The sequence below is a fragment of the Coenobita brevimanus genome, chromosome 50, assembly GCF_032717465.1.
Source record: "Coenobita brevimanus isolate Jiangsu-jjx chromosome 50, ASM3271746v2, whole genome shotgun sequence".
Classification (NCBI taxonomy): domain Eukaryota; kingdom Metazoa; phylum Arthropoda; class Malacostraca; order Decapoda; family Coenobitidae; genus Coenobita; species Coenobita brevimanus.
In genome coordinates, this window is record NC_137003.1 from 19,488,686 (window position 1) to 19,515,566 (window position 26,881).

The window sequence follows — 26,881 nt, forward strand, 5'->3', positions numbered from 1 at the left end:
CAATTGTTAATAATAGCTTGTATCTGTAATAATTTATCTTGCATTAACTGAGCATTATCCAGTGTATTGTCATTTTATCAGGGCTGACTTAGATAAATTTACTCTTGCTAATTTCGTGTTAATAGAGGCTATTGCAGTTAACCATATATTTAACCTGTTATTTGCCACCATTACATTATCCTTATGAGTCCTGATTGTTTTGTTGTTAGTTTGAGCATTAAACTTTAACTTGTAATTTACCTAATTCTTTTGTTTTGAACCTGGAACTTTACGGGACAGTAGTGATTTTTAGTATTCTCACTTAAAGTGTACATTATCTTTCTCTGTTCCGTAACATAAATTTGGCGACCTCTTATCAGGATATTCAGGATATTATCATAAGGATATTGCTTGATATTTTGTGCTGTGATTTATTCATGATGTCTACTATTACTGCGCTTGATGAAGCTAAAGATTTTTTATCAAATGTGCAAACAGTGTGTGATGTAGAAAACAGAACAAAGAATGAACTTAAGCTTGTTGCTCAACAATTGGGAATTGTTGTTCGCTCTCATCATTCTAAAGATCAAATTGTTGACATGAATAATGAAAGCTTGTTTAATGTAACTCCTCCAAATGAGCAAACGCAGATTGAATTAGCTAAGTTACAGCTAGCCCTGCAGGAGGCCCGTGCTAAGGAGGCTGAGGCACAAGTTGAAATTGCTAGGATTCAGGCAGACCATGAGTATCGCATGAAACATTGTGGAACTGGATCATCTAGCTCTGATGATTTTGATGTGGCTAAAAATGTTGAACTTGTCCCTCCTTTTAATGAATCTGATTTAACAAAGTATTTCAGTTGTTTGAGAGGGTAGCTACAGGTTTTAATTGGCCCAAAAAGTATTGGCCAGTACTCCTTCAAACTGTTCTCACCGGTAAAGCTCAAGTAACTTATGCATCTTTGCCTCAGGATCAATGTGATAATTATGATGTAGTTAAGAGCTTGATTCTTAAGGCCTATGAGCTTGTTCCTGAAGCCTATAGAGTAAAATTTAGGACAACTTATAAGCAAGATAAGCAATCCCATGTTGAGTATGCAAAAATCAAAGAAGATCTGTTAGAGCAGTGGTTAAATTCTAAGAATGTGGATTCTGATTTCGGTAAATTTAAGCAGATGATTTTGCTGGAGGACTTCAAAAGGTGTATTTATGAAGATGTAAGCCTATATCTTGATGAGAGAAGAATAGATAATTTGTCTGATGCTGCAGTTTTAACTGATGAATATGTTCTCACTCACAAGAGATATTCTAGAGAAAAAAGGAAAGCTGAGAGTAAGTTGCCTCTACTCAGAGTACAGGTAACAGGAAAGAGAATAAAGATGATGCTTCTCAGGAAGTAAATACCAGCTTCACCTCTAGATTTCAGAAACGTAAATGTACTTATTGTAGTAAGCTTGGTCATACTACGGAGAAATGTTTCAGGAGACAGCGTGATGTGAACAAAAAGGAGTCTTTAAATATTCAGTCAATTGGTCTAGTGTCCACCCTTGAGAGTTACCAGAATTCCTTAACTGAGTTAACTGAACCTGCTTTGAGGGGTAAATTAAATTCTCATGATGGAGCTCCTCTTTTGAGCAGTAACGTGGGTGACACTCTCAAGAGTTCATGTGCTAATTTCCTGTCTGATGGTTTTGTCAGTCCTCTGGACAGTAATAACAGGAAATCAGTTAAAATATATCGTGATACAGGTGCTTGCCAATCCCTTATGCTGACCAGTGTTCTAGGTTCTAATGTTAATTCCTCTGATGAAACTAATCTTACAAGGTGTAGGAAATAATTACTTCTCTGTCACTCTGTGCAGAGTGAATTTAGAGTCTGGTTTTGTTAATGGTTCCGTTATGGTTGGGTTGGTTGAGACACTCCCAATGTCGGGTGTAACTTTCTTACTTGGAAATGATATTGGTGGAAGTCAAGTGTGTCCAGCTCCCCAGTTGTCTAGTGAGCCAGTGGCTGCGGCCCAGGATTGTGATGTCCCTGATGTGTTCCCTGCATGTGCTGTCACTAGGGCTAAGTCTAAAGTTACTGGTGACTTAGAGGATAATGATGATGATGATGTTATCTTAGCTGACACTTTTCTTGCTTATTTGGACCACTCACCAGATGAGGCAGTACCCCGTAGTGTTGATAATTTGTCTCGTCAAGAGTTGGTTGAGTTGCAGGTTGCTGACCCTGAGTTGAAAGGTCTAGCTAACTCTGCTTGCAGTGAGGAAGAGTCAGCTGGTGCTTCTACTTGTTATTATATAAAGTCAGGAGTACTTATGAGGAAGTGGAGACCCCCAACAGCATCAGCCGACTGTGAGTGGGAGGTTGTACATCAAGTTGTCATCCCTCGTGTTTGTAGGCAGGATATCATTAGAGTGGCTCATGATTCCAGTTTGGCAGGACACCTTGGAGTGAGGAAGACTGTGGCACGCATTTTGAAACACTTCTACTGGCCAGGTATCTTCAGGGATGTTTCCTGGTATTGTAAGTCTTGTCACACCTGTCAAGTTGTGGGGAAGTGTAATCAGACCGAAAAGGTTGCACCTCTAGTTCCCATTCCTCCTTTTGAGGCGCCTTTCACCCGTGTGTTGGTGGATATTGTGGGCCCTCTTCCTAAGACTTCTTCAGGATTTTCTTATGTGTTGACCCTGATTGATATGGCTACTCGTTATCCTGAAGCCATTCCACTTAGAAATATCTCAGCAAAGAACGTGGTTAAGGAAATGCTGGGGTTCTTTACAAAGTTTGGTCTGCCCAAGGAGGAACAGTCAGACCGGGGAAGTAATTTCATGTCAAAAGTTTTCAAGCAGTCTCTGAAAGAGTTGGGCATCACCCAGATCATGTCTTCAGCTTACCATCCCCAGACTCAAGGAGAGTTGGAGAGATATCATCAAACACTCAAATCGATGCTCAAGAAATACTGTTTGGAACATCAGAAAGACTGGGATAAAGGTCTTCCATTCGTTGTATTTGCCGCAAGAGAATCTCCAAATGAATCACTGGGCTTCTCACCCTTTGAACTACAGTTTGGCCATGAAGTAAGAGGACCCCTTAAGTTACTCAAGGAATGCTGGCTGTCGGAGGAAGATGACGTCAACCTGCTGGAGAATGTGATGAAGTTCAAAGAACGGCTGTCCACTGCTTTACAGCTGGCAAGAGAGAATTTAGGAGCTGCTCAGGAGAAGATGAAGACTTGGTATGATAAGACCTCCAGGTTATGCCACTTTCAGCCAGGAGATCAGGTTTTGATTCTGCTACCAGTGCATGGGCAACCTCTTCAAGCCAAGTTTAGTGGTCCTTATTTCGTGGAGAAGAAACTCAGTGATGTCAACTATGTCATCGCCACACCAGATCGTAGAAAGAACAAGCAACTTTGTCACATCAATAGGCAAAAGTTATATCACAGGCGGGACGAAAATAACCCAGTCTGCACTGTAGCTGTTCCACCCGAGTCTGCAAGTGAAGTTCTCCCATGCAGCATGAGCCTGAGTCATAGTTTGGGGAAGAATCCTGATATCATGAATGATCTCCAGACTAAGCTTTCTCATCTAGCTCCCGAGGAAAGGCAGGAGTTTTCGGCGTTACTGCAGGAGTACCCGCAAGTGTTGCGTGCCACTCCAGGAAGAACCACTGTGTTGATGCATGATGTAGATGTTGGAGACGCAAAGCCAATTAAACTGCCTCCTTACCGTGTAAACCCAGTGAAAGTTCCTCTCATCCAGAAGGAGCTTGGTTACCTGTTGGACCACAAGATGATTGAGCCCTGTCAGAGCGAGTGGGGTTCTCCTGTCATGCCAGTCCCTAACCCAGGTGGGTCACAGCGGCTTTGCATCGACTACAGACGTGTTAATCAGATAACCAAAACAGACACTTACCCTCTCCCTCGCGTGGAAGATTGCATAGACAAGATCGGAAAGGCTAGGTACATAAGTAAGTTTGATTTGTTAAAGGGATACTAGCAAGTACCTATGACTGAACGTGCTAGGGAGATCTCATGTTTTGTAACACTAGGAAAGACTTTTGCATGTTCTGTAATGCCATATGGTATGAAGAATGCACCAGCCACATTTCAGAAGCTCATGAATGTTGTAACAGAGGGTTTGGCAGGGTGTGTTGTTTATATTGATGATGTATTAATCTTCAGTGACAACTGGAAAGATCACCTATGCCATGTCAGTTAATTTCTTGAGCGTTTGGTTCAGGCTAATCTTGTAGCTAATTTATCAAAGTGTGAGTTAGGTCAAGCTAAAGTTCAGTACCTTGGGTACGTAATTGGTGATGGACATGTTGCACTACCAGGAGCTAAGGTTCAGGTTATAAGTAATCTTCCCAGACCTAAAACTAGGAAAGAGCTACAAAGATTTTTGGGAATGGTAGGTTATTACAGGAGATTTGTTCTTAACTTTTCAATTCTTGTATCACCACTTACAGACCTACTGAAAATGGGAGTTAAATTTGTCTGGACCGATGACTGTGAATCCTCTTTCAGCAAACTTAAAGCTATCCTATTAAGTCAGCCAGTGCTCACTACTCCAAATTTTGCTAAGGCTTTTAAGATGGCTGTTGACGCAAGTGATACAGGAGCTGGGGCTGTTTTGCTGCAAGAGGATGATCAGGGTATTGAACACCCTGTATCTTATTACAGTAAGAAGTTCACTCCACCTCAAAAGAACTACTCAACTATTGAGAAAGAGCTTTTGGCCTTGATTTTGGGTTTACAGCATTTTTCATTTTCTTTGTGTTCTGGTTTTGACCCCATCGTCATTTATACCGATCATAACCCACTGAAATTCCTTAGTAAGTTTAAAGATAAAAATCAGAGATTGACAAGATGGAGTCTACTTCTTCAGGAGTATTCATTAGACATACAACATATCAAGGGGAAAGAAAATGTTATTGCAGATTGCTTATCTAGACTTTAGACAGATTGTTTTAGAGTAATAAGAAATTTCCATTGTAAATTTCTTTTTCTTTGTGGGGAGGTGTTACATAGCCTATGATTTCATCATCCTTTGTGTAATTCTAACGTACAGTATGCTGCATGTATGATCACGAGCGTGTTCTACCTCTGTCCCCCCTTCTACCGTTATAGTAGAGTAAGTCGTTCTTTCTGTTATTCAGAGCAGGATTGTCAACTCTTTGTCCCCATGGCTTCGTTTGCGCGTCCTTCTTACAAGTTGTATCAAGCTCTGCCGGTCCCTATATAATGAGCTCAGTCTCTGCATTATTGCCACTTAGATCTACTCCTCATTTTGTTCACATCTCTGTCCTCCCCTGTACAGTTGTTATTATTGTGAGTGCTCAGGAAGTCTCCAACCATCTAGCAGCTGTGTAATTTGAGTATAAGTGTTGTTGCATTTTTTCTTGTACTGTATAGCATAAGGTGTTAATTCGTAGGCCTAGTGAGGTTTTTTGTGCTTAATGTAAAGTTTTATGTCAGCCAATTGTTAATAATAGTTTGTATCTGTAATAATTTATCTTGCATTAACTGAGCATTATCCAGTGTATTGTCATTTTATCAGGGCTGACTTAGATAAATTTACTCTTGCTAATTTCGTGTCAATAGAGGCTATTGCAGTTAACCATATATTTAACCTGTTTTTTGCCACCATTACATTATCCTTATGAGTCCTGAATGTTTTGTTAGTTTGAGCATTAAACTTTAACTTGTAATTTACCTAATTCTTTTGTTTTGAACCTGGAACTTTACGGGACAGTAGTGATTTTTAGTATTCTCACTTAAAGTGTACATTATCTTCCTCTGTTCCGTAACAATATATATATATATATCTATATATATATATATATATATATATATATATATATATATATATATATATATATATATATATATATATATATGTATATATATATATATATATATATATATATATATATATATATATATATATCTATATATATATTGCCAGATGCCATTATCCCGTGGAATAAGGGGTGGCCATTTGACTCTGAGTTATTTGTTTTACAGGGTGGAGCACTAACCCTCCACGAACCCACTTGTTGACACGTAGGGAGCACGTATGGTTTGGTTATCTGGTTACCATTCAGCGTTGTATATGGTTTCTTGACTTACTGGAAACCATTTGCCTTGTAACTCAATGTAAAGCCACCTGTAACAGAAAGAAAAGCAATAAGAAGTGACAGGAAAGATGGGAGAAATAGGAAGAGAGGAGGGCAGGTACAGAAAAAGAATGATAAAGGCTAAGGAAGAAGTAGGCAGCATTCCATCAAGTCAGTGGTTGATGGTCGCCACCACCTATCATTTATATATATATATATATATATATATATATATATATATATATATATATATATATATATATATATATATATATATATACCTTCACTGGCTTAATGCGATTGGAGCTCCTTAATTAGCCACTAAACCACTGGGCGCCAAAATATGGTTATATGGTTACCACCCAGCGTAGTAAATGCTTTCCTGGTGTACAGGAAACCATTTGGCTTGTTTCTCAGTGTAGGGTCATCCACAGGCAGAAGGAAGAGGAAAAACTGAAGAAAAGAGACAGAAGAGGGAGTGTAAAGTTACCCACAGGCAGAAGGATGAGGAGAGAATTTAGGAAAGAAAGACAGAAGAGGATGGAAGGAAAGGAGGATGGAGGAAAGGAAAGGGCAGACACACGATAGCTGCACTACATCGAGTGAGTGGGGTTTATTGCTCATGTAATGCCACTCATGGATGAGTGAGGCTGGTCACTCTCATCTTAAATGTTAGGACCAAATTGTGTAGCCCCGGGCTCCTACGCTCCTAATGGGGCAACGTAGAATTGGATGATGAATAAATGAATGATATACAGTATATATATATATATATATATATATATATATATATATATATATATATATATATATATATATATATATATACCTAGGCTGCTTCCCCCAAGGAAAGGGAGGTAGCCGAGACAGGACGACACACTCCCCATTTACTCATCCATTCAAACACATTCATTCGCATCTTAGCCCCAAAGGGGAGAACGGACAGATCCTCACCGCACCACACCGCACAAGGGTCAACTGCGCAATGCAATCAGTGTCATCCGCAGCAGGGCCCGACAGCAGAACTGGTTTACCCCTGCCACATCATAACAGATCCATCCCCTTACCCGCACCTGACCTGACTAGCTGATCAGACCAAAATGCGGGAGAATATCCCCTCAGGGCTGCGTCATCACTTATTCACAATTTCTCTCCATTTGTTTCTGTCACGCACAGCCACCGATATATATATATATATATATATATATATATATATATATATATATATATATATATATATATCTATATATATATATATATATATATATATATACCGGTATATATTTAACGAGAACCATAGGCACCAACCACTACGGTTAACTATTATGTATTGAGGCAAGAGAAAATTCCTCCCTCCCCCTCCTCTGCTATCGATATCACAGTCGGCATCAACGATGTTCCTATGTAAACGTAACAAGAGTAGCTCCCAGTCGCCATGACAACAGGTGTGAGATCAAACATCGTTCATCGTTCAATGATTTCCTGCACCTATAGTGCAGGCCAGGCCATACATTAGCCCGGTCAGTGGGTATGGGATGGTTAAAAAAATAGTAAGGGGGGACGACAGGACCTGGGGATTGCCCAGCACACACGTCCTGTCTCCTGGATGGCTTTGTGGTGTGTGTGAGATCAAACAGTCTAGGAATGTTTTATATAATATCACCATGTGATGACACAGTCGTCACCATACAATAATAATGCACGGTTTTTAGTCATGTTCCACCTCTTAGGGAGAAGGTCGTCCTATAGACGACAGAACAAAACATGGCGGTAGACTGCATAACATGCCAAAGTATGCGGAACTTTTAACGGCCTAACTCAAATTCCATACAGTAATCAACGTTAAACTATAGCTGAATTAGCACCATGTCACCAGCGCATCATTTACCCATTAAATCCTAGCTTCCTGCCACAGTCCACCCTCCCCTACCACATTGCTCGTAACCTATAGAGCCCCCCCCCCCTCCAACTAGCCAGACCTCTATTGCCCCTTCCTCACCCTCCTCCCTCCTTTCTCCCAGGCGCCCCACTCTGCCTCCCCCTTTAACGCCAGCTCTTATGCAATTGCGTCGATTAAAGAGGTTTACCAGTTTTGGGTTCACGGTTATGGGGGAGGTGGGTCACGGTAATTTTGTGATTATTATGATAGGTGCGGGAATGCAGCTAATGTTATAATGGCTTATATGCTGGCCGTCGGTATCTTGTATGAATCATGATGTTTGTCGGAAGTCACACTCACGAAACCTGTGTATTCAATTGAATATAATAGGAATATGTAGGGTGTGAAATAATTTTATTACCATATTCAAAAAACGTTTGTATTTTCAGTATATTATTAGGCAGGACATCATTTATATACCACCAATAACTGCGCACAGCGGCAGTGATCACCGCGTTCGGTTCTAGCAACTGAACGAAACCTGGTGAAGTTCCATACCTAACAGTGTTACCAGATGCCGAGAGCATCACACCACCTCGCTGGCGGAAGGGGTGTTTCTGTTTCATATGTCCGCAACTGTACATATACCTTTGAGAACTGGGGGATGAGCTATTATCTTAACTAGACTGAATGACAATCATCTAAATGACCTCTCAATTATTGCTTACAAGTTTAATCACCCTCACGTTAATAGGTCATCCCACCGCTGTGCGACCACTTGTACTGTCACCTCTGCGATCCAGACTTTTGCGTGGTCAAAAGGGACAAACATCAAGTTACTGGTGATGACCACTGAGTGCTGGGGCAGTCGGGAACTCAGATTGACGGAGACTCTCTCCCAATAGCGGCCACTTCGGTTGCGTTAGTTACTTTTCAAATGGCCAAGTTAAAAGTGGTAGCATGCCAAAATGAAGGGGTCAGTCTCCAACTCGGCCAACCCAAGCCCAACATTCGCAGTTTCTCAAAATGCTCCTGGTTTACACATTAACAAGCTAATAGGCAAGCTCTATACCACCAGTTCTTAAGGGTTATACAAAAATTAAAGTTCAAGTGGGAGGAAATGTGTATTAACGAGACCAAACAAATGAGTAGAAATCTTCCCATCTACTAGCCTACAGATTAAACCTTATTCAGTTCGACCTCCGCACTTGGACCCGCTAGAAATTAATGTGTACAATAAATAACTTTTCTCCCTAATGCAAGTAATCCCTTCACATGATCACGAAAGTCTCATTATAAAGAAACATGACTTACAACACTCGGCATCTCAAGTAATAACAGAATAACACATGGCACTACAGACACATAGGTCTGCTCAATGTAATACTTATTGTTGGGATAACATGGAAGAAAAAATACTATAACAAATAAGCATGAAGAACTCTAACTCTAACCATGAAAATCATCATTGCATGGATATCATTGTGCCTCACAAAGTAACTATGTGAATATTAACTCACAGCTAACACAATCCTAAAAAGTACTGAATTGCAAAGTCATCTCAATACATATTAAGAAATATTTCACAGTTCCAAGGCACCGGATATTTGACTCACAAAAACCACACATTTATCTGAGGCTCAGACAGAACTCTGTAGCTAGCATTCTCGTATTCCAGTTACACACTAAATAATAATATTATAAAGTACAGTACACAAATATATGGGAAATACCTCATTATTCAGCTCACAGAATACCAGGGAGGTGAGTGGGAACTCTGGACTCGGAAATGGCGTCACCTCGCGTGATCAGACACTTCAGAATTCCTTGGAAGGGGGGGGGGAGGATGACGACAGTACCGACCACCTGCCACGTTTCACGGCCAATGAGCGAGTGAAACACGCCAGCACTACATGATGGAAAGGGGAAGGGGGGGATGACGGCTTATGCAATTTAAAATTTTCATTACTATAGGGTCATGATAGACTCAATGTGATGCCTTTCCCCTCACAATCGATTATCTGAAAATACTGACATTCTCTAGTTACAATAATTACTCTACAATAATCTCTCTCAAGAAAAAACAATGAAAATCATCGTGCCTCACACCACTTGGTGCATGCGTACATGATGCTAGATCATATGACCATAGGCACATGTTCCTTCTCACTCGAGTTTTTATATTATAAAGAGACTTAATACTAATATATTACAGTAGGAAAAAAAATTATTAGCAACTAGGAAACTTAATCTATGTTCTGATTACATTCGCATGGAAACAGCTATACCTTGGCCACACTCTCTCACTTAACCGAACTTTTGGTCGTAAAATAAACAAAATGCAACTCATTATCACTTCCGGGCACTGCACTAGGCTGTGGATAATAGCAGTGAAAAATATTATATATTTGTGGAGCTGAAACCTGTTATGACCTAAAACAATAATTGATGAATAGCCTGACACTGAAATGATGTACAAATAATTATAATTTAAATAAATAACTAATATAAATGAAATTCTTTGTCATAACACCAAAGAAAAACTTTCATAAATGTATTTCCGTTTTTCTGTCTCCATGGACGGCGGAAGAGGGAAAAACAGTAAATAAGTAGGCTATTCAAGTTGGACCATCCACAAGCATGAATGGAGACGTCTGTTGCCTACAGACAATTACTGCACCATATAAAAGTCTTCATATCTTGAATATAAGTTGTTAGCAAAACCTAATTTAGTTTATTTGGTCAGAAAAAATATGGAAGAAAATGGTTGAGGAGAAGTGGTATTCACTTGTCCATTATAGGGATTAAGTGTGTTTAAGATTACATGTATTGCCAAGTCTAATTACAAGAAATAATATTGACTGCGACATTTTTATTCTATAACAGAAAATGTTTTGCTGCCTCCTCATGGAATGAATAAAGCGGCAATAATTTTGATAGTATTCACTGAGAGGATAATATCTAGGTGCCACCTAATATAATATTTTCTTAATACCAAACTATTTTCTTTCTCATCCTCCTTGATATATCATGCTCACAGCATTTGAAAATCAGCGAAAATTCTGCATTAAAGAAAATCTCAATTGGCTTGGTTCCGAGGAATTATCATTAAGCTGCTGCTTCAGGAACATGTTGGGTAAACTGTGCAGAATAATACAAAACACACATTTGAAAGACGTGCATAGGAATACATAACACATTCAGATTTGGAAGACGTATCAGTTTCAAATTCTGTGGACGGGTTCGTCAGCGTCCTTGTGTTTTTGTTGGAGCATCTTCGCACCTGCATCCCCCACTAATGGACTGTACCGGGCCATCAGCCATTCACTGAGTTCGGTAATATACATTGAGTGATACTGAAAGACCACAGGGCCATGAAAGTACATTTTTACACCAGACTACTGGTATTTTTATTATTTCTTCGTACTTATATAAACTAAGTCATCACCACTTTCATCCAGACGTCCATTACCACCCACACACGTACAGTTAGTTTAAAGTAGAGATGGAGAGGCTTGGTTCCTGGTTAGACATCAAGCAGGTTCGACATGGTGACGTGTCGTCAGGATTGGGTACAATAGGCTCCTCTCTTCGTTCCGACAGTACCACGAAATCATGATCCCAATAGTACTTGCTTTCCACTAGTTCTATCAGTATAATCGACCCATTTGTTCTTTATCATCATCATCCGGGCCTCGTTTCCCACCCTAGGGCAGGTTGAGGAGTAGCAATATCCAGACAGCCCAAATTTGCCCAATCCAATGGGCCACACTTCCATTCACTCATCATTCAAATCCTCAGAATCCTGGCTGTATCGCATACACCAAAAACATTCACCACCATTTTGTTGCTTCACATAAACGTATCCGATAGAGCCAATCTGGATGCTGCCACGTTATAAAGGGGTGCCAAATCCCTGATCATGCATTTCACGGCATTCATCCACCCAGCTCGATCTCTTGTCAGTTCCCTAGCTTCACCGACTTCCAAACTTCTCTTCCTCACGCACTCATCCACCATATCTCTCCACCTTCTCCTTGGCCTACCTCGCCTCCTCCCTCCTTCAAATTTGCTCAGATATACCTTTTTCACCACTCAGTTGTTGTCCATTCTCTCCGCATGACCATACGATCTCAGTACATTTTCTTCGTTTCTGGTGTTCACCGACTTCCTCACACCATATCTTTCACAAATCACTATTTCGTATCCTATCCACCCTCTGTACCCCACATACATTCCTCAGCAGTCCCTTCTCCACTGCTCCTACTCCTGACTTCATTTTCATGCCACATCATAGTCTTACATCCATAGGTTAAAGTTGTCACTAACACTCCTTCATGTAAGCCTCATGCATCTGCATCAAACCTCTGTTTCTTATCATGGCCTTCATTGCACCAGCTACTTTTCTTCCTTGTGTCACTCTACTTTCAACTTCTTTTGCACATTTTCCTTTCTTTTCTATCACTGTACCTAGGTATTTGACCTCTCTCACTAATTCCAATCTCTCTTCATTCACTGAAACATCGCACTGGGAGTCACCTTCTCATTCAGTGACCATCACTTTACTCTTTTCTACATTTATTCTCAAGGCACGATGCTCACAGACATCAGCAAACCCATTTGTTACAGGCAGGAAATCATGCCATGGAATTAATTTAACAACGTCGTGAATAATTACTGGATCCAAGAAGGCTGGATTTTTTTTTTCAACTTAACGAATGCTACGATTTACTCGCCTGGATCTAAGAAAGGAGAAATACCTGGATGACTAATCCCACTGACTTTGAGAGTCCATTGTACGACAGTGTGCGATGCTTAGCGATCGAATAAAAGAGCAGGATTAAACTTGGCTCCCTCACTGGTTGCCTGACTCTGCGCGGCCGACTGCCTCACCCGCTGCTGCCTCATCATCATCTCTCCTTCGGTAAGTCTTGAGAGTGTGGCAACGGGCTGGTGTGGCTGACGGTCTTAGTGTGGTGCTGGTGTGGCTGACGGTGTTAGTGTGGTGCTAACACCGTCAGCCACACCATCATCTCTCCTCTGGTAAGTCTTGAGAGTGTGGCAACGTGCTGGTGTGGCTGAGGGTGTTAGTGTGGTGCTGGTGTGGCTGACTGTGTTAGTGTGGTGCTGGTGTGGCTGACGATGTTAGTGTAGTGCTGGTGTGGCTGACGGTGTTAGTGTGGTGCTGGTGTGACTGACGGTGTTAGTGTGGTGCTGGTGTGGCTGACGGTGTTAGTGTGGTGCTGGTTTGTCTGACGGTGTTAGTGTGGTGCTGGTGTGGCTGACGATGTTAGTGTAGTGCTGGTGTGGCTGACGGTGTTAGTGTGGTGCTGGTGTGACTGACGGTGCTAGTGTGGTGCTGGTGTGGCTGACGGTGTTAGTGTGGTGCTGGTGTGGCTGACGGTGTTAGTGTGGTGCTGGTTTGTCTGACGGTGTTAGTGTGGTGCTGGTGTGGCTGACAGTGTTAGTGTGGTGCTGGTGTGGTTGACGGTGTTAGTGTGGTACTGATGTGGCTGACGGTGTTAGTGTGGTGCCGGTGTGGCTGACGGTGTTAGTGTGGTGCTGGTGTGGCTGACGGTGTTAGTGTGGTGCTGGTGTGGCTGACGGTGTTAGTGTGGTGCTGGTGTGGCTGACGGTGTTAGTGTGGTGCTGGTGTGACTGACGGTGTTAGTGTGGTGCTGGTGTGGCTGAGAGTGGTATATTGATACCGTTGTGAGTGGAAGTATGATCGCGTGGATTTCTCTTGAATGTAATAGGAATAAAACGTATGATACCGTGCCAAGGCAGGAGGTATGGAGATGTAGGAGGGAGGAGGGCGTTTCAGAAAACTATGTGCGACTGGTTAAAGATGTGTACGTCTGGGCGAGAACTCGGGTCAGAAGTAATGTTGATGTGACAGAGAAGTTTCCAGTAAAAGTTTGGCTACGTCAGGGATTCCCGATTTGTTAATGGATGTTTTGGGGAGAGGCATCAGTGAAGAGATTCCATGGGTTATGTTGTTTGCAAATGCTATTGTGCTGATAGATACCACCAGGGAGGGAGTAGAACAGAAGTTGGAGGAGTGGAGAAAGAAAATGGAGGATAGAGGACTTAAAAATAGTTAGAGAAAGACGGAATATATATGCTTTAATGGAGAAGAAGAACAGGGAGATGTGAGTTTATTAGGAGAAAAGTTGAAATGAGTTGGGACATTCAAGTATTTGGCCTGGAATATAGCAGCTGACGGAGAACTGCATGCTGAAATCAATCACAGGATAAAGGCAGAATGGAGAAACTGGAGGGATATGTCAGAAGCGTTATGTGATAGAGAAATCAGGGCAAGAGTGAAAGGAATTGTGTATATAACGGTGGTAACGCCTGGATTTGGAAACTTGGTCCTTAAAGAAGTCTCAGGAGAGAGAGCTGGGGATGGCGGAGATGTGGATGGTGAGATGGATGAACGGGGTCACGAGAAGGATAAGATCAGGAATGAGAGAATTAGGGGAACGATTAAGGTTGTGGAAATCTCAAAGAAGGTGCAGGAGAGGGGACTACAATGGCACGGATGTGTAATGAGAAAGAATGAGGACTCTGTGGAGTGATGGGCTTGGAAGTGGAGAGCAGATCCAGAAGGGGCCGGCCGAGGAGTCGATAGATGGTCTGTATACACCGAGATAGGAGGGAGAAGAATATTGCAGGGAATGCATCTGGACATACGGAAGAATGGAGACGACTAGTCAGAAACAGCGACCCCATAATAAACATAAGCAAAATGGCGGAAGAAGAGGAGTAGGGGAGGGAAGGAATGTAATATAATAATAATTCAGTAATAATAATAATAATAATAATAATAATAATAATAATAATAAAGGTACAGGAGATCAGAATGGCTGGAGAGTGTCAACTGGGACTGTCTTCATATTGGCAAGGAATGTGTGAAACCATATTTTGAACTAAGACAGATTGTGGAGAGACCCACAGTGGGAAAACATTGTGAAGAGAAATAGGAAGGACTGTATATATATATATATATATATATATATATATATATATATATATATATATATATATATATATATATATATAGACAGAGAGAGAGAGAGAGAGAGAGAGAGAGAGAGAGAGAGAGAGAGAGAGAGAGAGAGAGAGAGAGAGATCTGTAAACAGCTCTCAACTTGAAACTCATCTGTGGTATCTTATGTGTTGCAGGAGGGCTCAGTCTGTTGGTGTGGGCATGGGTGTGGCAGTGGGAGTAGAAAATTAATTAATGATGCAGCGTAGACACTGATAACGCTGAGTCGTCCTCCCAGCACACAAAAACTCTCCCAGCAGGGTTGAAGACAAGCGTCTTATATAGACCATCCTGTATATCTAAAAAGGCAATGCCAGATGAAAATGGAAGGAATGGAGAGCACTTTGTGTATGTTTGATTTCGATGTGAAACTGTTGAATGCTGTATACTTATGTGTAAAAGGTGATGGATTTCTATGAGAGGGTTTCAATATTGGTGTCAGTGTGGGGCATGATGATGATGCTGATCATGCCGATGATGATAGTGATGATGACTGGCTGACTATCTTCACCTCTGTCGGCGCTTTAAGAAAACTTGCTAATTTTGTGTCCCAAGCAATGGTGATGACACTATATATATTCTCATCAGCTTCCTAATGAAATCCTACTAATTCATTCCTTTGCTCTGGAACTGGTTTGAACTATGACTCCAGAAAAAAAAAGTACGGCATGATGTTTTCTGGTCCCTGACATTGACTGAATGTTAAGACCATAGACTGAGACCAAAACAATAGTTCTTCGAAAAATAGTAGGGCAGAAACCATTTATTGCACCAAATCCGTGCAGCAATGCTGTGACAGTTTTCTTAATTCATTTCCCATTGATACTAAAGCGAGATGTAACAAAAAAGACAGAGTAGGGAATTTATCAAGTTGAATTTTACATGGCAATTGTAATATATGGAAAGTAAGAGATTTTTCTGTTGATTTATGTATTAATGTATTCATAACTATCAAAACAGTAATTAATTTATTTTACCCCGAAACAAAATACAACCAAATGAAATGGGAATATAAGACACAGCAAGTGCAAAGGCCAGAGGCATGGGCTTATGATTATGTTTTACATCCTTGAAATTTTAAGTAACCCACGAACTGCTCTTATCACGACAGCTTCTATCTGTCTATCTATCTATTGCCAGACGCCTCAATCCCGTTCGGGGTGGCCACAAACAAATCGCCTCCACGTCGCCCTGTCCCCCGCCATTTCACTGCCCCGCTCCCAACTCACACACCCCTCTCTCATATACCTCTCCACCCCATCCCTCCATCTCATTCTCGGCCTCCCCCTCCCTCTTCCCCCCTCCACCTCACTCACATACACTCTCTTCGTCAGTCTTTCACCCTCCATCCTCTCCATATGGCCAAACCACTTCAGTGTATTCCTCCGAACGCTTCCTATCACGTCCACATCCATACCACAACGCTCCTCTATATCCTCATTTGTCACCCTGTCTCTCCATGTGACTCCACAGGATCTTCTTAAATAACTCATTTCCACTGCTCTCACTCTTGACTTGTGTCCTTCCAGCAACTCCAAGCTTCAGTTCCATACGTTAGAGGTGGTATCACAATACTGTCATGTAGTAACTTTTTCACTTCCATGCTCACTTCCCTGCTTCTTATCACTGCTTTCAAGGAACCAGCAACCTTTCTTCCCTGCTATACCCTTTCAAGCACTTCACCCTCCAAATCTCCATCCTTACTCATCACATTACCCAAGTACTTAAATGTACTCACATTTTCCAATTCCTCACCATCCATCCTCGCTGTACATTCACTGACTTCACCTCTCTCAAAGACCTTCACTTTACTCTTCCCTACATTCACCTTTAGATTCCGTTTCTTACACACTCTCCCAAACTCTTCCACCAAGCCTTGCAGCTCTCCTTCGTCTTCATTCAACAACACAGTATCATCTGCAAACAACAGTACAGGAGGTCCAAACACTACCTTCTCTCACCAGAGCCACTCCAACTTCCACTACCCTACCTTGTACCTCTTTTATTACCCCATCCATGTACAGATTCAACAACCATGGAGACATGACACGTCCCTGTTTCAATCCAACCTTCAATGTGAAAAATTTACTCAGTTCACCATCCACACGCACTGCAGCCTTAGCACCATCATACATACTCTTCACAGCATTCAGCATCTTCCCATCTACTCCATATATTCTTAATACTTTCCACAATCCTTGTCTATCCACCTGGTCATATGCTTTCTCCAAATCCATAAAGGCTGCATACAACTTCTTTCCCTTCTCTAGAAAATTTTCCACTAAAGATCTAAGAATGACTATCTGATCTACACAACCTCTTCCCTTCCGAAAGCCTCCCTGTTCTTCTCCAACTAGTTCCTCTGTTCTTTCTCTATCTCTGTCAATGAGTATCTTACCATACACTTTTCCTATTATACTAAGAAGACAGATGCCCCTATGATTACCACACACTTCTTTTTCCCTTTTTCCTTTGTACAAGGGAATAATTATAACTGACTTCGAATCCTCCGGGACTCTTCCTTCCTCCCAGGCCAATCTGCACATTTTCCACATCCATTCTACTACTATCTCTCCCCCATACATCAGCATTTCACCACACACTTCATCAATTCCTGAGGCTTTCCCCAATTTAACTTTCTTCATTGCTTCCACAACTTCCATCCTACTGATTTCTTCCTGTCTTCTGACCTCTCTCCTTCTCCCAGCCATTCCCCAGCCACTTATACTCGCATTACTTCCATCCTCTATGTTCAACAATTCCTTAAAGTGTTCTCTCCATCTTCTCACTTTTTCTCCCCTCTCCACCAGTAATCTACCATTTTTATTTTTCACTCCCCTGCTAACTTCACTTTCACCCTGTCTTACTCTCTTCACCTCTTTCCAGATCATTTTCTTATAGTCTCTCCACTTTACACTCAATTTCCTTCCAAATTCCTCATCCGCTCTCTTCTTAATCTCTCTTAGTAATCTTTTCACCTCTCTCTTTCTTTCTACATATAAATCCATCTTCCACCACTCAACTTCTTCCACGCCCCTATTTCTCATCCATTCATTGTATGCTTTCTTCTTTTGTGCCACAGCCTGTCTCACCTCTTCATTCCACAACGCTGTTCCTTGCACACCCCTTCATCTTTTCTTCATCCCACACACCACATCACATGCTGCACATATTTCTTCTGTAAATATCCTGCACACACCTTCAACGTCCCCCATCTGCTCCAATTCATATTTGCCCAATCGTTCCTCCACTTCTCTCTTATATTCTGCCTTTTTCTCATCCTCTTGTAAACTTTCCACTCTCCTTACAAATACTCCTTCTTCCCGTCCTTCCCTTCTTTTATTTCTCCATCCTAATTTGACCTTGATTCTGGCCACCACCAAGTAGTGATCAGAAAGTCCACTCCCCCAACCTCTATAAGCTCTTGCATCCATTACACATTTTCGCATCCTTTCATCCACACACACATAGTCAATCATTGCCTTCCTTTCATTCAGTTCACCACCCACCCTTCTCATCACTCGCCATGTATACCTGTGGATCATTTTATGCCTGAAGAGGGTATTGGCTATCACCAACCCCCTCCCAGCACAAATGTCCACTAACGCACTGCCATTCTCATCTATCTCAGCAGACACACCCCACTCACCAACTATTCCATCCACCTTCACACTCCCTACTTTACCATTCATATCACCGATCAAAAACACTCTCTCATTCCTTCCAAACTTTTCCATGCACACTTCCACATTTGTCCAGAACTCTTCTCTCACTCTGCTTGCACGATCTTGCGTTGGCGCATACACACTCACACAATCGCCCACATTTGTATTCCAACTTTCAATCTTACCCACACAATCCTTGACCCAAATGATCCATACTCTCTTATGCTCTTCTTCCATCTTTATGACAGTTTCACTACCTTTAATAATTTGCACACAGGAAAATGAAGCGTGGTAAAACATTCACGAAAACTGTGATGGCCCAACGTGCCAAGTTCATGCAGCTCTGGGCGGAGGGACTGTCATTACGTGCTATAGCCAACGTGACAGGCACCAGCAGCACCACAGTCAGGCGTTGGGTGAGGCGATGGCAGAGAGACGGAGACCTGTGCACGAGGAAAACGGGATTCAGGTCATCAGAGAAATCCGGGGACAAGGCTTTCCTCTTACCCCTAGCCGAAGCATATGTCGACGCATTGAGAGTCCACCCTTGCCCCTCACATCAGACGCGAACACCATATATTACATGACTGCAAAGGCTTATGCCATCAGAATGCGATATCTCACCCAGTGTGTACAATTTTATGCGCATTATTATTTTTATCAACCGTCACCATAGATATATAAAGTGGACAGATCTGCTGCCCAAAATATAAAATCAGTATGCAGCATTTTATTTGATAATGGTGAATTTTACTTTAGTATGCTGGACAATAGGTAATGCAAGTCATATATAGTGTAGGGCAGTAAGGAAAATTTCAAACACTTCAAAACCTGACTGTGTCACTTTATATATCGAGTTTTGTATCATTTAAAACTGTCATTCCCCCTTCCTTGAGATAACAATACCTTCATAGAGACACTGTAATTGACCCCTTCACTTTGCCAGAGTCTTTCTGAGCACAATAAATTATCTGATGACCTTGAAAATAAAATGGACAAAAGACCATGGTGTTAATGAAAAAAGTGGATATTTTAATATCCTTTACTTATACATAAGTACTTGCATAAGGTGTGTGTGTGTGTGTGTGTGTGTGTGTGTGTGTGTGTGTGTGTGTATGTAAAGTAAAGATGCTGCTTTATCTCCAGCACGAGCGAATGAGGAAGATGAGGGTCTTGAAGATATGCATGTTCCTGATGCACGTACTCGTATTTCTCCTGCTGGACATTGATAGAATGAAGGCTTCAGGTAAGTGGCAATTCAGAGTAATTTCACGTAAGCAGAAATGCAGATTAATTCCAAGTGAGTAACAATGCAGATTAATCCCAAGTAAGTAACAGAGGAGATATATTTAAAGCTTTCTCACTCGTCCCATAATTTAGACGAGGATAGAAACAAATACGATAATATTCAGCAGCTTTGTTTGTGTGAACGGAACCAAAGTGCTGTTCCTTGGTTCCTTGAGTATCGTTGCTATTGCGTTTATGAAATATTCTACAGACGGAGGGATGTCATCTGTTATGGACTCCTCAGTATTCTGTTATTTGTACATTCACCTGAAGGCAGCTCTACATCTAGTGAGTGGATGGTGACTACCCACACTTATCACAAAATAATAATTAAAAAAAATAATAATATATGAGATATAATACCTATCAACTACGAATGTGTTAAAATTTAAAAGTTGAAAAAAACACAGTTTTTCATGTAAATATATAACAACAAATGACACCTGACAGACACATTATATAATACAGATGGGAGTGGTGAAGTGGCTACGGTTGGGGCACTGAATGCTGTACTTGCACCAACACAGCATTCTGATTCCAATGTCTTTATTGTCACCAACACAAACTCTCCAGTAAGTAGATAAAATAAATGGTTTTACTATTAATCCAGTAATACATGAATACTGTTTAGGATTTTTTTTTCTTTTCATGTAAATATGGTAATCAATACATTTTTATAAGCATCCGTGACGTTAGTTTGCAGGTGTGAAAGGTGTTTTAGCGCCGTGGGGTTTGGGAGTGTTCGAGGTGGCTGTGGATGACCATGACGCTAACGTGACGCAGGCACAGCTCTCCCGGGTGGTCGGCCAGGCACGCCGGGTAGGGCACTTTCTCATTACTGCTGAGGCAGGTAGACCACTTTCAAATTACTGCTGAGGCTGGTAGGCCACTCTGACATTACTGCTAAGGCTGGTAGGCTACTCTCACACTACTGCTGAGGCGAGTAAGTGACTCTCACATTACTGCTGAGGCGGGTTGGTCGCTCTCACTTCACAAACGTCCTTTGTACAAAGAGGTTCTTCTGTTGTGACATCACAATGAAAGCCCTAGTGTGAAGCTCAACAGCCTGAAGTAACTGCATGCAGCATCAACATTGGAACAAAGTTGCTATTGATGCTGCTTAACCCTGGTCTGTCTGGCCAAACAGATCCGTCTAAAACATGTTAGCAACTGTTTCTGTGGGACCGTCCAACAAGTAAAACACATATACAGTGTAAGGAAGGGGTGCTTCGTTGTGGCAGACAGTGCCTCACCAGGGTCGGCCCAGGGTCCATCCCCGCGGCAAGATGTAGGACTATATGTCGAGATTTGGCTCTTGGATGGACGCCACAGATGCTTCGCTCCACCCAGAGTACACAGCGCCACTACGTGTAGGCTCCTCCTCTGCGTCTTTAAGCACAATGAAAGACATCAACAGAAAAGGCAGATGATGCATGGTAGACACAGTGTCTTGGTCCAAGAAAATCGTTGAAAAGGCGTGTGAGTTCTGCTGCCCTGGAACTCAATTACAGGAATGATGTTATGGGATAGGAGATTCGCCACCAAAGGTATTTTGTGTCCCTGGTCAAACATATACAGTAGATTCAGTTACGAAATAATTAATTTTAATCTAAACACGGTACAGATACTTTTGCTTTGCATTCACTAAAAGGTGAGGTATCATTAAACTGATACTATTAACACCTATCCAGTAGTAATTAATAATATTTCTTTATTCTGCTTAATGTGGCTGAAGTAACAAACCTTTCAATATCGTATAAGTGAATGCACAGCTTGAAACTGGAAAGCAGAGTACTTTAAAAGCACCACTTTTATATTTTCTGTTGAGTAGTATATGAATCAAATACTTAGTGTCATAACTAAAGTATTATTTGACTACAAAGGAGTAAGCCTTGCAAATTTTATTATTTGCAAAGTATAGCCTGACCATGTTTAACTGAACCTACATGTAGGGTAAGTGTAACTTTATTCTCCACACTGATGGCATAGTCCATATTTTTGTTTATTGGAAGTCATTTATATATTAGTGTTAAATATTGCATTGTGCTCCATAATTTGTATAAAATTGTTAGCATTAATAAACACTCTCGTAATCTTGCATTTATGGAGTGTAAACTCATATATTAAGTGTTGGCACCAGCAGCTGCGGCAGGTGTCACGGTCCGTGACGGTGGTGGTGATGAGTGACGACCCAGCCTTCCTCTCCGCCTTCATCCAGTTGTCTCTCAATGTTTACCTCCTGGTGTGGTCAACGAGGCTTATTGTTCTCACTCGTCTACCACTTTTCCGCCTCCATCATCTCCGCAAGAGTCTGGCTGTGACAAACTCCATGTTGCTCATTATCTCCACTGTGCCAAAGCCTAAGTTAGCTGAAACTTTAGACTTATCAATGATTGTAATATATGATTTGTCCGTCTGGTTAACCTTTTTCATGAGCAGGAAGGTTTATATCCATTAATTATCTCCCTTCTGTTCTGTTATTCTTTTTTGTACACCTAAATAACATAACACGCATTTGTAAGCCATTTCTGTTTTTTTTTAGGGGGGGGGGAGATTTATCATTGTTATCATCTTTTATAGGAAGGTATTTTCTCATTCGTGAAGTATTTCCTAATTTCCTTTGCCATGACTTATTGCAGGTGCAGTGTATATATAGAAGAGCCCTATAGGTCCCTCGAGAACAGTCCAATACTGATCGCCTTCTGTACTGCTCAGCGAAACCTTACACTCACCTCTCATTTCTCTCTCTTCCCGGAGAAATACAACACGTGAGTTTCTGTGTGTGTGTGTGTGTGTGTGTGTGTGTGTGTGTGTGTGTGTGTGTGTGTGTGTGTGTGTGTGTGTGTGTATGTGTGTGTGTGTGTCTGTGTGTCTGTGTGATTTTACTGAAATAAGTTTATAAAAAATCCTGGTATACTCGTATTATAACAACAGCTAATAATTTCTCACTGTTCTATGAGCTTTACCTCGTTATACAACTTCGTTATGGACATCAGAGAGGGTCTGATGTTCATCACACAGAAACTGTCCTTCCCACAGACACAAGTTCACAATGCCAGACTGCAATAAGGTCTTGGTTCCTTTCTTCGGTGCCATCACATAATTAAACTAACCAGCAAACCACTTCACCTTCACTATACTGAAGTCCCTTTCACCATAACACAGTAACTCGACTCATATATCCCATCCTTACTAAGCGATCAAACCTCACTCTAACCCCAACAAGAGATCTCTACATATACCCGGCTGAAACATCTGAATTCCTGCAATTCACTGGGGTTTACTTCTAAATTAACCTGTCTCTACAACAGGAAGAACAACGGAGGAAGAAACCGGTACTGTACACGGGAAAAAAATCCTCTCACATATTGCCAGTACGTAGTGGTATGCTGCCTGGCTCACACCTGAGAGTCCCGAGTTCATTTCCTGTCATATTGGCAATATGTTAGAAGAAGAACAACATTGTTACGGACATATTATTTTGAAGAAAGTTAGGAACACTTTTTAAAAGCGAACAAAGATTCTCCAAGAAAGAAAAAATATATATACTCTAAACAGAAGAGTATAGCAAAAAAACAAAAAAAAAAGAGTGTGCACTCACTACACAACGAAATTCAAAATTTTCGTTTCCCTGATTGCATTAACTTTTGCTTTATGTAGGCTGTCACAGCGCCCTCAGCTGCTAGTAGCGAGACTGTTAATGATGTCGCTCACCAAGACAGTAAATGACCCCACGGCACCCGGGGGAAAAAGAATTGTTGACCCGAGGGAAAGTCTGGCAGAAACTATTGCCAAAGCCATGAATTTTACGTAAGTTTAAGATTTCTATGCAAGTTGTGACTGTCAGTTATGTGCAAGAATATTAATAGCCATTGCAGTGTACAGATTATGTTGCAGATTTGTGATTTCTGTGATTTCAAAGAGTTATGTATAAATGTAAACACACGGGTGAGGCAGAATGCTTTTGGACTCTACCAATTTAAGCAGGTATAGTCTGAAGTGGTCAGCCAGTCTGTATTAGACAGGTTTCTGGAAAAAACGAGTTCAGGATATATATATATATATATATATATATATATATATATATATATATATATATATATATATATATATATATATATATATATATCTCTCCTGAACAGAATAAAGTACGTCGAGGCTGTTGATGGTTTGTTTGGTGTACTGCAACCCAATGGTTCCTGGAATGGTATGGTTGGTATGATACAGAGAAAAGTAAGTATAATAACAGAAAAATATTTATGAGTGTGTGTATTTCTCTGTGTACATGTGTTTGTGTGTATGTGTGCATCAGTGAGTCCAAGATGGAAAGATGAATATTGTCTGCATAATGGTTAAAATGATGGAAGGAATATTTTTTTCTTATTTCTGAATGGAATAATTTTAGTTCTCTTTCTTTTGTCTCCGACATATTCATTTTACGTAGTTTCAGTGCTCACCTCCACTTCCAGCGATCCTCCCCATTCACGATTCATCTGGTGAATAAGCTTAGATCTCCCCTGTTCTTGATAACTTAGGGAACTGGGCGGGACTCAGACAGCACTTCCTTGACTTTTCTCAGAAATATTACTGACAGAATGACATAGAACCATTTGGTTGTGTTGGAAGCCTACAAGAAGCTATACTTTAACAAAAATGTGAAAAAAAAAAAAAAAAAATGGATCCGTTCTTCTCGATACGCCCCAATGCATTGCTTTAAAAAGTGGAGGTCATAGACAGGAAATGCAGATCGAGGATGACAAATTCAAAGCTAACCAGTACTATGTCATGAAGGGTTAAGAGTACCGGTTAATTCTTGTGTCAAGTTGGATAGCAAAAGGGTGATAGTAAGAGCCATGTTTATCTTTAACTCATATCTGGCTTCAGAGGATCTAATATTAAACATGAGGAGGATAATGTAATGCCCACAAGTCAGCCCTAACAGACAAATGTAGCCTACTATTTTGAGGACAGAGATTAGCAGTGTCTACATTTTCTTAGGCATTTATAATATTGATCTTACGACAGCGAGAAGAACAATCCATATTTTAAACATTTGTCTGTTATATACCCGAACTTTTTCATTGTATTAATGTCTGGTGATGAAGTTTTATATCCACAGGAAGTCGAATTTTCTCCAGGATCCTTCATGATAAACGCTGCCCGCTCTGCAGTGATAGACATAACTTTTCCCATGTATATCGAACAACACGCTGTGGTCGCACGCAAAGGAACCCCTGAAGTGGACCCCTGGGGTTTTGTTCTGCCACTGGGACCTTTTGTGTGGCTATCCATCCTGACGTCGCTGCTGGGGGTGTTGGTTGCCATGGTGCTGCTGCCTTCGTGCTTCCCAGCCAAAGCAAACAGGCAGACCAGACTACCCCTTAAAACAGCCAACTGTGTTCGAGTGCTCTTCTTCCAAAGTAAGACATGTTTACAATGGTACCTTTCGAAAAACATTTATGTCCGTATTGTAAGTTGCATAGAGGGCTTAGCAACTCTCTCCCTTGCTCATTTAATTTGCATATGACTCCTCATCGTCCTCTCGTGTGTTATTTACATTGTTTTAATATCGACATAATTTTCCTCAGTATTATGAATGAGGATACTAAGTTGTATTGCGCGGAACAAATTGCTAAGGAAGAGGTACTACGAAGTCTCCAAAAATTGCATAAAGTAACATCCTTTGTGGCAATAATGAAGAACCATTTTCGTTAAGTTTCGTCAGCATTTACCAAGCACATACAAGTCTCCCTCCAACAAAGACGTGACGGACACCTCACGTTGGTGGTGGTGGGAGCGTGTGTTGCTGGGGGTGTGGATGCTGGTGATGCTGGTGCTGACAGACAGCTACGCCGGCAACCTAATATCCATGCTGGCCGTTAGATACATCCCTATGCCCATCCAGTCGCTTAAGGATATCATCAACAGTCCAGTCTCTGTTATGCTTCCAAGAGGGACTGCTACTGACCAGGCTATGGAGGTAAGTGAGTCTCCATCAAGAACTATTAAATGATGTATACTACTGAATCTACCTATCTATGTATCTACAAGCTGACTATCTATCAATCTCTGTCTGTCTGTGCCTTTCTGTCTATCTATTTGACTGTAGCCAGACGCCTTAATCTCGTAAGGGATGGCTATAGACAAGTCGCCTCCATGTCACCCTGTCCGTCAGTAGGCTACATCTCTCGCTTCAACTCACCCATCCCCTTCTCTCATATATCTTTTCACCCACATTCCTCCATGATTCAAAATACAGTAGATTCTCAGTAAATTAAAGCCGAACAGAGCAACCCAGTCTTTGCCGCCAAACAGAGCTGAAATACAGATAACAATGATAATGTCTTTTTCTCTTCGATGGTGAGTTGTTTACCTCCACAAGGAGGCATATGTTTTAAGCCGCATTGGTGTGTTTGTTTGTCTGTCTGCTTATTAGCAGGGTTACTCAAAACGTTATGAACGGATTTTGATGAAATTCTGTTGAAGGGTGGGCCGTCAGCAAACGAATAAAAGATTAAATTTTGGGCCGGATCTGGATCCGGACACGGAGTGTCCCGTGCAATATCTGCAAAAGTTCTCAATGAATTTCAATGAAATTTTGTGGAAAGGTGCACCATGGACCAAAAATGAATTGTTAAAATTGGGAGGCTGATAGAGATCCAGGTTCTATATCTGTGGATCCGGATCCGGATCCAGGTCCTTTTCAATGACAATGACATAGGCGAAGCTATGAGCTCTCTGAGCACTTTCTAGTTCTTCTTTTATTCGTGCTCTTGCTTCGTCTAAAATTGCCATCTCCCCAATTTTACTGCTGAGATGCAGCAACCAGTTAACACTACAACTCAGTCCTAGTCATCAAGAAATGCTATGGAATGGATGTAGAACCTTACCATTCTGG

At 41.2% G+C, this 26,881-nt stretch overlaps 1 protein-coding gene across 1 annotated transcript in view; it reads left to right on the plus strand.

Moving 5' to 3' along the window:
- LOC145399696 (uncharacterized) overlaps nucleotides 1-26,881 on the plus strand; it is a 69,130-nt gene that overhangs the window by 36,562 nt on the left and 5,687 nt on the right. Inside the window, exons 7-15 of the mRNA XM_080272243.1 lie at nucleotides 18,974-19,112; nucleotides 20,680-20,802; nucleotides 21,131-21,334; nucleotides 22,124-22,347; nucleotides 22,623-22,751; nucleotides 23,644-23,793; nucleotides 24,868-24,898; nucleotides 25,103-25,403; nucleotides 25,746-25,963. Coding sequence (XP_080128369.1) covers nucleotides 18,974-19,112; nucleotides 20,680-20,802; nucleotides 21,131-21,334; nucleotides 22,124-22,347; nucleotides 22,623-22,751; nucleotides 23,644-23,793; nucleotides 24,868-24,898; nucleotides 25,103-25,403; nucleotides 25,746-25,963 — 1,519 coding nt within the window. The remainder of the gene's footprint in view (nucleotides 1-18,973; nucleotides 19,113-20,679; nucleotides 20,803-21,130; nucleotides 21,335-22,123; nucleotides 22,348-22,622; nucleotides 22,752-23,643; nucleotides 23,794-24,867; nucleotides 24,899-25,102; nucleotides 25,404-25,745; nucleotides 25,964-26,881) is intronic.